The sequence below is a fragment of the Hoplias malabaricus genome, chromosome 11 (genome assembly GCF_029633855.1).
Source record: "Hoplias malabaricus isolate fHopMal1 chromosome 11, fHopMal1.hap1, whole genome shotgun sequence".
NCBI classification, from domain to species: Eukaryota; Metazoa; Chordata; class Actinopteri; order Characiformes; family Erythrinidae; genus Hoplias; species Hoplias malabaricus.
In genome coordinates this window covers 18,722,226-18,736,344 of record NC_089810.1, presented here as the reverse complement: position 1 = coordinate 18,736,344, position 14,119 = coordinate 18,722,226, and the positions used below count along the sequence as shown (strand labels likewise).

The window sequence follows — 14,119 nt, the reverse complement described above, 5'->3', positions numbered from 1 at the left end:
TGCAGAGGAAACAGAGTGGGGTTTACTATCAGAGGTGAAGCAGGGTGCTGTTTTTTTGTTTTGTTTTTTTGTCCACAATGGAATAAATCATTGAATTTGCTAGTAAAAATTTGCTACTCATTTTACAGTGGTGTAACTGTGTTTTGGGAATGGCTCTCGCTGTGGTGGAATCTGCTCATTTCTTCTGCATTTATATAGATAGAAAAATTTCTATGATATAATTGTTAAATACTGCCAGCACTTTTAAATATCTGCTTTTTCTAATATGATGGTATACTGTATTAGCATCAAAGTGCCAATTCCACAACTAATCCACATCCAGAAACTGCTCTGTACTGGACACCCACAACAGAAACAATGACCCCTGATCTATGTCATAAATGTACTTACTTGTATTGTTGGTGGTCTTTGGTGCTCCTGGTTTTGGCCATAAAGCGCTCTGCGAGCTTCTCCAAGTTGCGGGAATATTCCATCTCAATCTCTGACTTCTTGCGGAAAAAATCTTGAAGGTCTTGCAGAAGCTGGACCCTCATCTCTGTCTGCTGCTCCAGACATTTCTGCTGCTCTACCAGCTGAGCTCGAATCTCTGCACAAAAAACAACCAAAAATGTAAATGTAAACATTTTACTAAAGACACAATCAAATGTTACATAAGACAAAACAAGACTACAAATGTCATTAGGTTACTTAATTTCTAGAGATATTTCGAAGGAATTATTACAGATTTTTAATAACCCACTTGCATAAGGACCAGAGAAAACTTTTAACAACAAAATTATAAGTGTAAATACATATGGTGGAAAAGAAAAAAGCAGAACCGCTAATAAACAAAACAAGCTATTGTAGATTAATCAACCTGCCACTTAAAAATTAAAAACCGTTTATCTGAAAATGTGTAGGTGTCAAGACACTGTTACCAAGAAAAAAAAAATGCTGATGATGTCAGTGTTCGCAGAATATTGACCAACATTGGACAACCACAGAGCTCAACACCTCTGTTTGAGGTTACTTGTATCATGAGAATCTTCAAACTTAACTAAGATAAAAAAAAAAAAAAGGAACAAGAGTCTTCTAGTTTCCTAATTTTTCTAATGCTAATATTAATTTAAACCCTGAAGGTAAATAATTAATAAATAATAGTTGTTTTTTCCCCTTGGAAAACAATACATTTACATATGTACATGTATACATATTGCACAATGCTGTTTACCTATAAATCTAGTCTGTTAAACACTATTTAGTGTTAATAAAGGAGCACAGAGCTACAAGCGAATAATACAGTTTCACAGGGCTCCACATAGTGTTTCCTTGTAACACGTGCTCTGCTGTCTAGTACTTCATTATGGAGGAACAATACTGAAACTGAAAGGATGAATGCTGTACACTACTAATCAGTCTCAGAAGGAACCCAGAGCAGTGGCCTTAACCATCTCTTGGCTGAGGACACGTGTGGATTTCTCCAGTGTGATATGGCAGACAAATGCTACCAGACACAAGCACACTTAACAAGAGTTTCTTTACATAAGTCAAACTACAACCCACTCTCTCATGTGACAGCTCACCTGTCATAAACTGAACTCATTAAGGTTGCAGAGGCCTCAGCACTCTACAGTGAACTCCACATGCTAAAAGCACTTCCTCTCACAGCTCCCCCGGGAGCCTTGCCATGTTTAATGTATTTCTCATAATGTGGGATATCTGGCCCTGACATTTCTACTCTGGGAGGAAACAGATTAATGAGGTGATCCCAAAGCACACATGTTCAGAAAAAATAAAGAAAATGATGTAATACCAATGGGGTTTTAAACAAACTAATTTCTGTAATCTAACATGAATGCTAAATTTAGTAGCATGGAGGACCTAACCAGTAACTGCCACAAGCTTTCGAATACATATGAAATCAGTAAAATTAAGCTGATACCAGCATCTAGAGTACCATAGATAAAGCAGAGACCTCTCTCAATGTTCTCCAGTCTAATTAGCCTTTACAACTGAAGCAGGCAACTATGTAGAAACCTATAAGTGCAAGCAAGTTGTTTAATTATATAATCAAACCCAAAAAATGAAATAAAGAAAACTCCCACCCACCCCCTTCTTAAAGCTCTCCTTCTAAAGCCACTCTCTCAAACCAGATGAACACATACTGCGTGATTGAAGCTGGAGAAGTCTACAAGAAAGCAGCATGATGAGCAGAGTGATGCTCTACTTCTGTACCTTTTTCTTTGTTTAGCAGTGCAAGCCATTGTAGATATCAGTGCAAGTTTCTCTGCCATCCTTGTGCAACTAGCTCACTCGCATTCAGCAGAACACAAAGGAGTACACAAAGACTGCAGAGTGCACATGTAAAGAGTACTTTAAGAATACATAACAAAAACGTAAAAATTACTCCAGCATTGAGTACATTTTATTAAAAGTTTTTTTAAATATAAAATTGCACAGTATTTAACACCTTGTATATTATCTAATGTTAGTTTTTCATTTGTTCACGCCTCACTTTGTCCATAGTGTTAGGAAATTAAAATTGATAAAACAAGTAAAAAACTGTTTTAATCACTGACAATTCTGAGATCTGAACTCCACTGAATTAATACAGCAATTTCAGATGTGTAAAAACACACTGACCACAAGCTATTAACAGTAAGATATCAAAGGTTCCAAAGTTTAATTTAAACTGTGGAAATACAGGCATGGTCCAGAGGAACCTAGTGGGAGGCTCTGTGTGAAAGCAGAGGAAAAGAGCCCACTCTGGCTAGGCTAATTCTACAACCACAGAGACACATTCAACTGGGAACTCTAGTCATTTTAAAAATGCCTGAAATATTAGACATCCAAAAGTAAGCCCCATTTCTCATCGTTTGAATAATGAAACTATGTTCCATGTCTTCATTATCACAGTGTTTGCGCTGCCAGCACCAGACACATTCAGAGCCAGGGAAAAATTTTTTAAATGGAAGTATGCAAGTCAGAAAGGCAAATTAATGTAAACATACGAGAAGAACCTTTCTGAAAAGAAAAGGCAGTGAACAAACACTGAAGTGTTCAAATGCAGGTAGTATTAGTTGTATCTGGTTTTAGTAGGGTATAAGGAAAAGCAATTTCCTTCAATGGCCACTAATTACCAAACTCCTCAAGTACTGTGTTCTGTTGGTCTTGGTCAAAACACTGTCCAGATGTCTTTCTACTAATCTTTATTTCATTTATTTTAAATCAAACCACTGCACCAGTGCCCAATGATAACCAAGGAAAGCTGAAAGGTTAAAGGGCATACTTCAAATAAAAATCAAACACAGGTAAGTGCACATTGTTACATAAACAAATTGGGCATGACCAACTTTATGTTTTTTTTTTTTTTTTAAATTCAAAACAGTCTTTGAATCACCACTTCAAAGTGCTGGTATAAGGTTCATTCTTGGTCCCTTTTCCTTCAGCACCTCTTGGTATCAAGTGACCCTCTTGTGATTACAAAGAAAATTCCTTGACCTCTGAGGTCATCTGTATGGTAAACATCTGTGAACAGCCTTAGTGCTCCAGGGTGTGTGTGTGTGTGTGTGTGAGAGAGAGAAAGAGAGAGAGTGAGAGAGAGAGAGAGAGAGAGAGAGAGAGAGAGAGAGAGATCAAAGCCCCCTGTGATCCACTTCAAACAGTGACACAGACGAAAACACCTGTGCTCCAGTCTAATCCTACACAAACAAGACCTGTAAGACGAGTCAACCACAGTGCAGGCTAATCAGACCTTCTGCCTTGGTCTTTGGAGTTAGCAATCAGAACTCTACTGATGGGCTTTACACAAGATAATGGCTTACAAAAGCCTGATGGAGAGGGGAAGGGTGCAGTAGGGTGAGCAAATCTGTTGCCAGCTTGCAGAGATAATTCTCAAATGACACTTTTCCACTACATGGTACCTACTCTGTTCGGCTCAGCTTTTTTGCTTTTCCGCTAGGCAAATCTGGTATCTGGTCCCTGAAAGTGGGTACTTTTTTTTTTGTTCCAGCTCATGCCTGGTACCAAGCAAGCTAAGCAGATACTAAACATAACTATATTAAGAGTGCTGATAGGTCAGAGGCTTGTAAATCAACACAAAATGCAGACCTCAGGTACAAACTAGCCATCTGTAAAATTTCCAAGATACAGCAGCGGTCACATTTGTTTTTATCTGACCCACAACAGCAGCTCATAAAATTATGGCATGGTGTTTTGCAGATTTTCAGGTGTTCCTTGGATTGGTGGCAGACAATAGCACAAAAGGGAAGTGCAATAACATCTGTGTTTTATCCAAAATAAATAATAATAATAAAAAACCATATGAAAACCTGAAGTTAAAAACACCCAACATTACCACCATTGTTGTTGTATTTTTCAAACAAGCAGTTCATGTTACAGATAGGGTATTTCAATGTCACCGGCTACGTTTCACAGGGGAGCTGTAGTTGTGTCTTGAACGATGACTGAACATAATAAATTATATAAAATGATTAGACCTTAAGGGGCTCAGGGGTGTGAGCTATGAGAACCAACCACCGAGACCAGGTCCATTTAGAGGCCTAGGTTAGAATCAGAAAAAGCCTTTTGTTCTGCTAAACGCCAGCTGACATATCCCTTTGAAGGCTGTGCTACACAAAGGGAATCTTGCCACATCACCATTCATCCTTGGAAATGGGGCCAGAGTGGACATTCACCTCCTCCTCTCATGGCAGATTTGTTGCATATTTAAAAAGTGCCTTGTCAGGAAAGCAAAACTGTACTTTATCTATGCTTTTACTATGGTGAGAAGACAAAAAGTCTAGGAATAATAATAATAAAAAAAAAGTAGTGTCAGGAGAATGTCAGGAAAATGCTGAAAATGGTTTTATAAGATCTTAGGTCTAGAGTTCTTCCTTCTGAGTGGTTCAGAACAGTGGCTTTTCTGAACAGAAAACAACTTTGTATATTCACTAATATGATGATGATGATGATGATGATGATATTCACTAATCATACTGTAGCACCATCCCTCATAATAAAGAGGCTCATCATGTGTTGTCAATTGATGACAGTTAAATGTTTTCTATTACAAATAGATACCAAATTAATTCTAAAAACTTATTTTGAAAGTTATGTATGTTATCTTATAGGGCTGGGCAATTAATCAAAATCGACATTCAGAACATCTAATCGACATAATCTTGTCTATATCGATTATTTTTAATCTGTTATTTCCTCACTGTGTGTGTTCATGTACTGTCCTTTTAAAATCACACTACCAAGCTGTAGTCACGTGATCCTGCCCCTATCTGCCACATGGAAGCAACCTAAACGCTGAGGCCAACCAAGCAGCTAGTACCAAAGAAAAACAAAGCGTCTGTGGTTTGGACATGCATTGTTTTGACTATAATTAAAAAAGCACAAAAGCACAATCACACACCAAATAAAAAGTGCTCAGGAGAAACAAGAGAGGAACAAGCTCCTAGCGACATTAGAAAAAATATCCCATATTTAACACTGGAGTATATTTACAGTACAAGTTTCATCACTGAATTATAAGGGTCAAAAGTACAAAAACAAAATAATCACTGATTAATCATAATCACAGCAAAATGTACAATACAGACCAATAAGATGATATTGATTTGCGCTCATATCGATCAGCACTATTATCTTATATATCTGCTCATCGTCTTTAGAGTGGTAGGACAATGTGCTGGTTATTAAAAATATTACTCTAAGGATGTCTTCCAAAATGTGATCTTGAATGAATCTGTGTGACAAGACATTGCTTCACAAGTCAACAAGTCAAATATATTTTCATCATCTTTTAGGTCAGTTCAGAACAGCTGGGGACCTGTGACCGAATCAGTCAGGGGCCAGAAACCAACACCCACGTGCATCCTGATTGGACCCTGCTTTTCTCAGCCAGACCTCCTGCCTTCACCCTGCTCTGATACCTCTAGCAGCAGATTAGACTGCTGCTGGGTTTCTCATGGGTTTCCTCATTATGGCTCTCTCTGCATGCAACATGGGGCTTATAGTTAACTCCTGATTTAGCAGCACCTCCACTGGGACATAAGGAATATAGTGTGTTCCTGTCATTTAGGATACTTGTACTCAGTTTATTTCCTGCAGTTGGAGGTGGGAGTGGACATTACTCCCTGAATAAGCTAGAAACAGTGATAACAGTAATAAACCATCATATGTGTGTCATAAGGGTTGAATGGGTTTCCCACTGTGACTTTGACACACATGAATACACAATGATTCAGTCATAAGTCTCTTTCACACATGAACTCTTAAGAATTTCTAGAGAAACTCCAGCGTATCGGGTCCGAAAATGTCCCAGAGTGCATTGCACATTGCACTGTAACATATCCCGCACCATTTGCACATGGGACCAGTGTTCACGTTTACACATACAGCTCCTCCCAGTAAACTCCGGAATATTTATGGATTACCATGTATATGCAAAATGGGCATAAATCAAACACAGAATTATATTTAGCCCCAGCAAGGGCACAAAGCTTACTAGTTACACTGGAAACAACAGAGTGGACAGTAGAAATGCACCAATATGGAATTTGTTAACCAATATTTAATATACATTTCTGCCAATGCCTACACCTGAACATTTACAGCACAAAAAAAATTGGGACTGAATTACCTGAAATAAGAAATTCTCCATTTATTTCTGTATTGTTAGGAAGGCACACATTTTAGCAGCTTCCATCTGAAAACATATGTTTAAGCCTTTTTTAATTATTGTAACCTATTTACTCAGGCCACATATTATGACAAATCAGCTGGTCTAAAAATGTGTGAGTGGGTGGGGCCATTCTGACATTACATCAATTACAGAGAACAAAAAATGAAGAAAAATATAGAGTAGGAAAAAACTTTCTAGTTTCTTAATGTGGTCATTTTCCATAATATCAAACAGCACTTTCATGCTATTGACAGCTTCGTGGCTATCACAAGCCATTTCTAAATCAAAAACAGTGCAGTCATGGCCCTTTCTGGGTTGTCACTAGGAAATGGAAACAGTTATCATATGTAAGTGTTACAAACAGGACAAGACAACAGTGTCACACCACAAGCCTCAAACAAAGATCTGGTGATATACTGCAGCAGCCTCTATTCAACTTCTTTTTCAACACATTCAGCAAAACACTGCAAGTAAATGTGACATATTCTAAAAATTTCAAAACTAAAGTCTGTTTCTTGTCATCTTTAATATTCTGTAGACAAAAATAACTCTGCAGTCCAGTTTCTTTTTATAAACATACACTTCCTTTCAGAACAAAGTGGGTCTGATAAAATTGTTTTTGTTTGTTTGAGTGCTAGCCTACTTCAGGCACATCAGGAGGGCAGGGATTTTGGGGGTTGTGCACAGCTATTAGCTCATTACCATTTCCTGAGACGTCTGTAGACACACACACACCCATGCATGCACACACACACACACACAGCAATAAAAACTGAATTGTGAGTAATTTGTTTCTCTGGTTCATTTTCCAAATAAAGTTTATTGGAGATTGTCCTCTAGAACAATGAAATAGCTTAGAAAGGTTCTTAATGTAAACAGTTACCACAGGTAAAAAGTAATGATTGTTTGTTAATTTTGATTCATTTATCACAGTTCCACAGGCATACTGGCCAGCTGTCAAGTGGCTACAATATAAAATACAGCAGTAGTCCAGGCAGATGTTTGAAGCATCAATCACTGCATAAAATTACAGTGGCCCAAAAGGGTCATCAGTCAAATCCAAGCCAAATAAAGGAGCAGAGTCATAGAAGCACGAGACATGGGAGAAGTAAGCAAACTGCAAAAGAGAAGGTGTTTATTCAGCTGCTCTGTGATATCCACTGGGTCTGTTTGTGCTGGAGAGGGCTAAGCCTTCCACTCCTGAGCCAATGAAAGGTAAAAGAGGGAGCACAAGGCAAGACTGCTTAATGGGGTGTAGGGTAAAATTACGGTCGGCTTAAAATATGGTATACAGTAGCTTGGCTTATCTGCTCCAATCAGCCATTACAGATTATACCTCTGTGTGTCTCAGAGAGGTCCAGTGGTTGTAAAAAGTAAGACATTTCTTGGATAAACCAGTAGTTTTTCCAACAGTGATTCCATTGATTGAATTATTCCATAAATTAATGTAGCAATACACATATTTACAGGTTGTAAATGTATACAATTGAAATACATTTTTTTAAAAAGTTTATCATCATACACTCCTACCAGTATTTTTGTTTTCGATACTTTATTGAAATCATAACACCCTTCTATTTACATGATGACAAATCCCAAGTTCATGACTAGCATACTATTAATGGAAAACCAAAGAGTTTTAACTCAACACACACAAGCCGGCCTACAAAAATTCAAAAAAGTGCCATAGAAACACATGCTGTTTTCTCAAAGAGGATTCTCTGTATTTGTTTTCTTGGCTTGGTTCCTTTATTTTCTTTGTCAGTGAGAAGAGTGGGATTACGGAGCTGTATATCAGATTTCATTCTACAGTAGACTGCTTACTGGCCGCACAGAGGACAGAGCCTGCTAAGACATGTCCAGGGCAGAAGATATGAGCTCAACTACACTGTAGAGACAAACTGACAGTTCTCCTGTAATTAGCTGGGGTTTTCCCCCACAGTATTTAAAAGCCTGCATGCTGTATAAACAAATCCAGGAGTTCTCTTCCATTCTTAAAACCATTCACCAGACCACACCACAGAGATCAAAAAGATGCGCAGAGTTGGACAGGAAAAAGCAGCTCTCAAATAGAGCACTTCTGTGGTCTTTAGGAAACTGCCCTTCAACTCCAAAAGCCACAGAGTTTGTAACATTTGAAGTGAGGAAGAGTTCTTAAAAAATATTTAGTGTTCATTGCTTGAGGGAACACTAGAGAGGCCTGCAGGACCAAGAGACCACACACAAGGCACACAGACACACACATTCACACAACACACCTGCCCTGGTTCATTTTGTACATTTTCTTGAACATGTTCTAATAAACGCACACCTGTACTGTCCTTAAAACCTTCAAACACCTGCACAGCTCAAATATACTTTACTCAATGTCACACACACGAAAGAGGCAATCTATGTATGTCCTCAACTTGTGATGACGAGATACATATGAGGAGTGATGACTGGCTAAATTAATTCTCATAAGTAATCATCAAAAATAGGTCCATATGACAAAAGCTAAATCCAAAAGAAGGAAAAAAACGTCAATATAAAAGATTTTATTCCAAGAAAAATATTGTTTGACTAATGAATACAGTTAACGGCTAAAATATATACAAAGTTGCTGAGTGGCAAATAAATTAAGCCTTCTATTCAACACATCAAAGCATGTCAAAATGTTCAATCAATGACATGTTGCTCCAAATGATTCTGAGCAAGAAGCAAACAACAAGTAGTGTGGGACCCTTTCAACAGACCTACCACGACCCTGAAATGGATAAGCAGTCACAGACAATGAGTGAATGAATGTAAGTGCATCATTAACTTTAAATACACTTAGTTGTGTATTCATGAGCACCGTAAGCATAAACATTTCAATATAATAAACAAACTTAAAAAGACTGAACACGTTTAGCTAGTTGTGTCTACTGACAATCACAAAAATGGCCATTGTTCCCCGACTCCTCTGCTGCTCAGTGTACTGCAGGGTGGTGGATTCAGGGTGAATCAGCAGTCATTGCCAGACTCCTGCTCCCTGTCTCCCTGCCCCACTGACCAGACAGTGATGGACAAGCCCAGAGAGAGACTCAAAGAGGTCTGAATAGCACAACCTGACATCCCCAACAATGACACATCAGGAGGGCACAGAGAACGGGAACAGTGTCATATTGTTTCCAACTCGAAAATCATTTTGAATTTTCGCTGAAGTATTCCCTTTAAAGAGCTGGTGATTGTCTTTTTCCCAGCTTTCACTGACAGGTAACACAAGAAAGAAATTAAAAATGAATGCGTATTAAATAAAAGACATGCACCTGGTTCTTTAAACCAGCTAAAGACCATCCACTAAGCTGAACGGATTTAAATACTTCTTGATCCCTGCTGTGCTCTGTTGCAGAAGCTCTGGTCCTTAGCGACCCCTTAGTAAGGTGTCAATATCTGGCCAACATTCAGTCTAATCAGATCATGCCTGACCGTGTTCTTTAATGCTGGAAAGCAATGTCTATTCATTAGAGTTGTCTAAATGCCTCATAAGTTATTTTTATAAGTTACACCTTGATAACCCAGGGCAACAACTCATGTCTTGGTGCTGGAGGCTTCCATGGGCTTGCTTCCACATTATGTAACTTAAAAGCAGTAACCTAACTTTGTTGTCAATTGCTTTATATATATATATATATATATATATATATATATATATATATATATATATATATATATATATATATATATATATATTATATTGAGGTTAAACCTGCCAAAACACATGACCTGACAAGGTCTAAATAATATCAAATAGTTAACAGCACTCTAGCACTGTATGAAGTTTGGGCAAAAATAGCATGCGAGCCCGCTATCTGCATCTATTTATCCAAAAATATGCACAGCAGGACAGCATGTGGGCCAGAAAGGCAACCTCAAACCACACAGTGCAGTACATCATTACAGACTTCAAGGAGAAACAACAGTGCATGAATACCATCAGGCCACATGAGAGCCATTACCCAGTCCAACAGGACATTCACCATAGGCCTAGTCTACTCAAGAACAGTCCATTTCCCTCCTCTGTCTCCCTCCTCATCTCTATATTCTTCAGTCCCTTCTCACCCCTATACACAAAACACACTGTGTCTCTTTGAGCAGAATAAGTCAAAAACAGCACAGCTACCCTAGGACAGCATTTATATTCAGGACCTATACTGCAGTGCAAGAGTATCTGTCATGCTATGTTAGCCTGGGGGAGAGAGATTCAAAGTAATAACAGGGACATTATGAGAGGTAAAATGAGAGAGCCTACAGAATTCCTGTCCACAGGGCAAGAGATGTGGGAAAGGAGTCTCTCACCGGGGCGAAACTAAAAAGGGCACCAACCAGTGAGCAGGTAGAAGGAGGAGGAGAACTCATGATGGACAGCAAGAAGTTAGAGGACATTTCACTGCACTACTCTGAACTGTTAGAGAAAAAGATCTAAGGAAAAAAGATTTCAGTTGTGTTCTTACCATAAATCAAGTTGACTCTTTCAAGTTTTATTTAATAAATAAATAAAAAGGTATGGTACAGGTATATTCTTGTCATTATAAAGGTACAAACAGTGAAAATGTACCTGTAAAAAGGTACATAATTAAAAGATACAGAATATGTATCCTTGATACCAATACAATGACACTAAAAGGGACAACCACAGTGACAGTGTAGTTTAGCACTGGACCTACAAAGCCGTTGTAACCAAAGCGCATCTATTAGAGCCATATAACATGTATGTATAAATCATCTTGGGGTCAATATTATTTTAATAGATGGCATTTAATTAATGTCAGAAATAATATAAGCACATTTAAAAATGGATCTTCACTCACCTGTGAAAATCAGGTTTTTTACCTTTCTAAACTGTTTGTGTCTATGTTGTTTATACATTAGAAGACATATGAGTGAAATAAGCAATCAGCCCTATGGCCGAGCGCATCCACTTTGAAATTGTTGTGTTCTTAAAGCAAATGTACATATTCAGACAGTGGGACTACATACATTACAAACCTAAGGAACCAATCTAGCTTCGTGGGTCAGGGCTTCCTAACTATAGGTGATTGGTGGGGGGTAAGTGGAGACACAGATAGGGAATATTTGCATACTGAATGCAACTTAGCAGACCTTTTTGTCATTTAATTGATGGTTGGAGAGGAACTTTGAATTGTTAATCTGTAATCTCTACATGTAATAATATAATGGTTCGACATAAAAAACAATAAAAATAATTTATTCCATAATATTCCTTTAATGAAAGTGTTAGATGGTTTTGGAATGCAAATGTCAGCCATAAGCTTCCAATATTTTTGTTAGCTACATTTGCCCTGTGGTTCCAGCACAAATGTAAATTTTGGATATGAAACATCTTGATTTATGGCTAAAACTAAGTACATCTGAGATTTTCTCCCCCTCAACTATACCTTTAATTGAATGAAATGGTGTAGACGTTTCCTGTCAAGGGCTCTTCCCCTAGTAAAGACAGCTGGTGACAAGCCAAACACAAATAGAATCAGATAGTTCAGTGCATGTCTGTGCAGGTTACTTCTTCTGTTACTTAAACAATAGGAAGGATTCTTCCCATTCAAAAGTATAATGATTAACATAAACAAAGGAAGACTGAAAAAGCTCTGTCTTTGTGCTGTGGTACAGTTTGAGAGTTTGCCGGTCAGAGCTTTACTGAGGTCAGGCTGATGTGAATGAACTTCTTATCTCAAAGGAACAGCTGGGAGACAAGCCACAGGCAGTTCAGAGATGTCCTTATACCCAAAAGCACAAGCCACGATGTGCAGACTTATCTCAATCTCTCTCTCTCTTTCAGACTCTAAAGTGCAAACACTAACCAATCTTGTACTTTTTTGTCAACATGCATGTTTTAATGTCTGGAATGTATTTAAACAACTGTACTAACAAACTTTTGGATATTTAACATCCATAAGGAATCCCCACATAAAATATGCATATTCTCTCTATTGGAATTGCATAATTTTAAACATTAAGTAAGCATTTTCTTTAAGTAGCTTCAAAAGAACAATGTGTTGATGCATTTTAATCTAATTTGGAAAAAGACACCCAGCTTGGCCAATGCTAACCCAGTACTTTCACTCACATTCACAAAAGTTTAAAGCATATGTTTTGAAAAACAGTTTCCAAGTTGCCTTATGTAATAGTCAAAAATCTTCAGTTTTACTGTTTCTCAAAGATATAGCTCTGAAAAAGTTTGAAGGCAGCAGTGGTGCCATGTCTCCTGTGTGATGGGATAAGCAATGTGAGTAACCTAGGTACATTACACCTTCTGGTACATGACAATATTTACAGTGTTTTTATTATTATTCACCCTGCAGAGACAAGCAGTCTCTCCATCTGAGGACATAAGAACCTCAATCAGTCTGAGGCACCCAAATATATTTGATAGGCTAGAGAAGGCTATTATAGCAAAGTTCCCACTAAGGAAGTAAGCAAGAAAGAAACAAAAGTCTTTCTTTTGGCTTAATTTGGGCAAATTAGTGATCATTAAAATACTACAGGGCTTTTCTGATAATATCATATGCATTACAATTCCTTCTGCATGCATAATATCGCATTATAATAAAGACCAATTTAGAGAAAATGGATCTGTAGAACTTGTAAAATAAAATCTGTAAAGAACAATGAGTGTACTATAAACACAGACTCGCTGGCGCATTTTGTCCTTCCCAAGTGCATAAGCCACGGAAAAACTAACTTATACTTATCAAAAGGGCTAACAGTTGTTTGATACCAAAAGTGCAGTTTGATGAAATACTATTATTATATTTTTTTATAATATAATATTTGCTATATTGACAATTTAAAAAATGAAAGAAAACCTGAAATGAGTCCATTTCAAATAAGGTTACAGTCACAATGCATTCCCGGACCACTGAGACTCATCTCTTTTTGCAAACCACAGGATGTGCTCTCCTCATAGTGGTATAGAGTTCACAGCTGGAATCTGAGACAGTGTACTGGGGCACACAGAGGAGAATAAAGACAGGCTTTCCTGTAGGCCAGACAATTCCAGTCTTGTAAAGCCACTGCTCTGCAAAGTTTAAAGTATTCCTTGCCGAACACACCTGATCTAAATCATTAGCGGATCATCAAATCGTTCATGTGTTATAACATGTCTGATATGGCAGGGAACAGTAGAAGGAAACAATGCAGGACCCTGGGTTTAAGAACTTGAGTTGAGAACCCCGGCTGTAGGCTATTAAAGTGTTATGGGAGGCCCATCCCCCACCCAAAACTCCCACCAGTTCAGCTCCAAAACTCCACAGAGGCAGTGTGGATTCCCAGGTAATTACAGTGGAAAGCAATATGGAGGAAGTGACAGTATACCCGCATCCTCTTATCTTCAGCAACTGTCGCCTCAGGGTATGTTCACTATCTTATCATCTTCCTTCCTCTTTCCCATGGATTTGCAGACCCTTG

General features: G+C 38.0%; 1 protein-coding gene across 2 annotated transcripts in view; it reads right to left on the bottom strand.

Moving 5' to 3' along the window:
- srgap1a (SLIT-ROBO Rho GTPase activating protein 1a) overlaps window positions 1-14,119 on the bottom strand; it is a 96,272-nt gene that overhangs the window by 67,096 nt on the left and 15,057 nt on the right. For both annotated transcript variants that reach the window (XM_066684548.1, XM_066684550.1), the window contains exon 2: window positions 391-586. In XM_066684548.1, coding sequence (XP_066540645.1) covers window positions 391-586 — 196 coding nt within the window. The remainder of the gene's footprint in view (window positions 1-390; window positions 587-14,119) is intronic.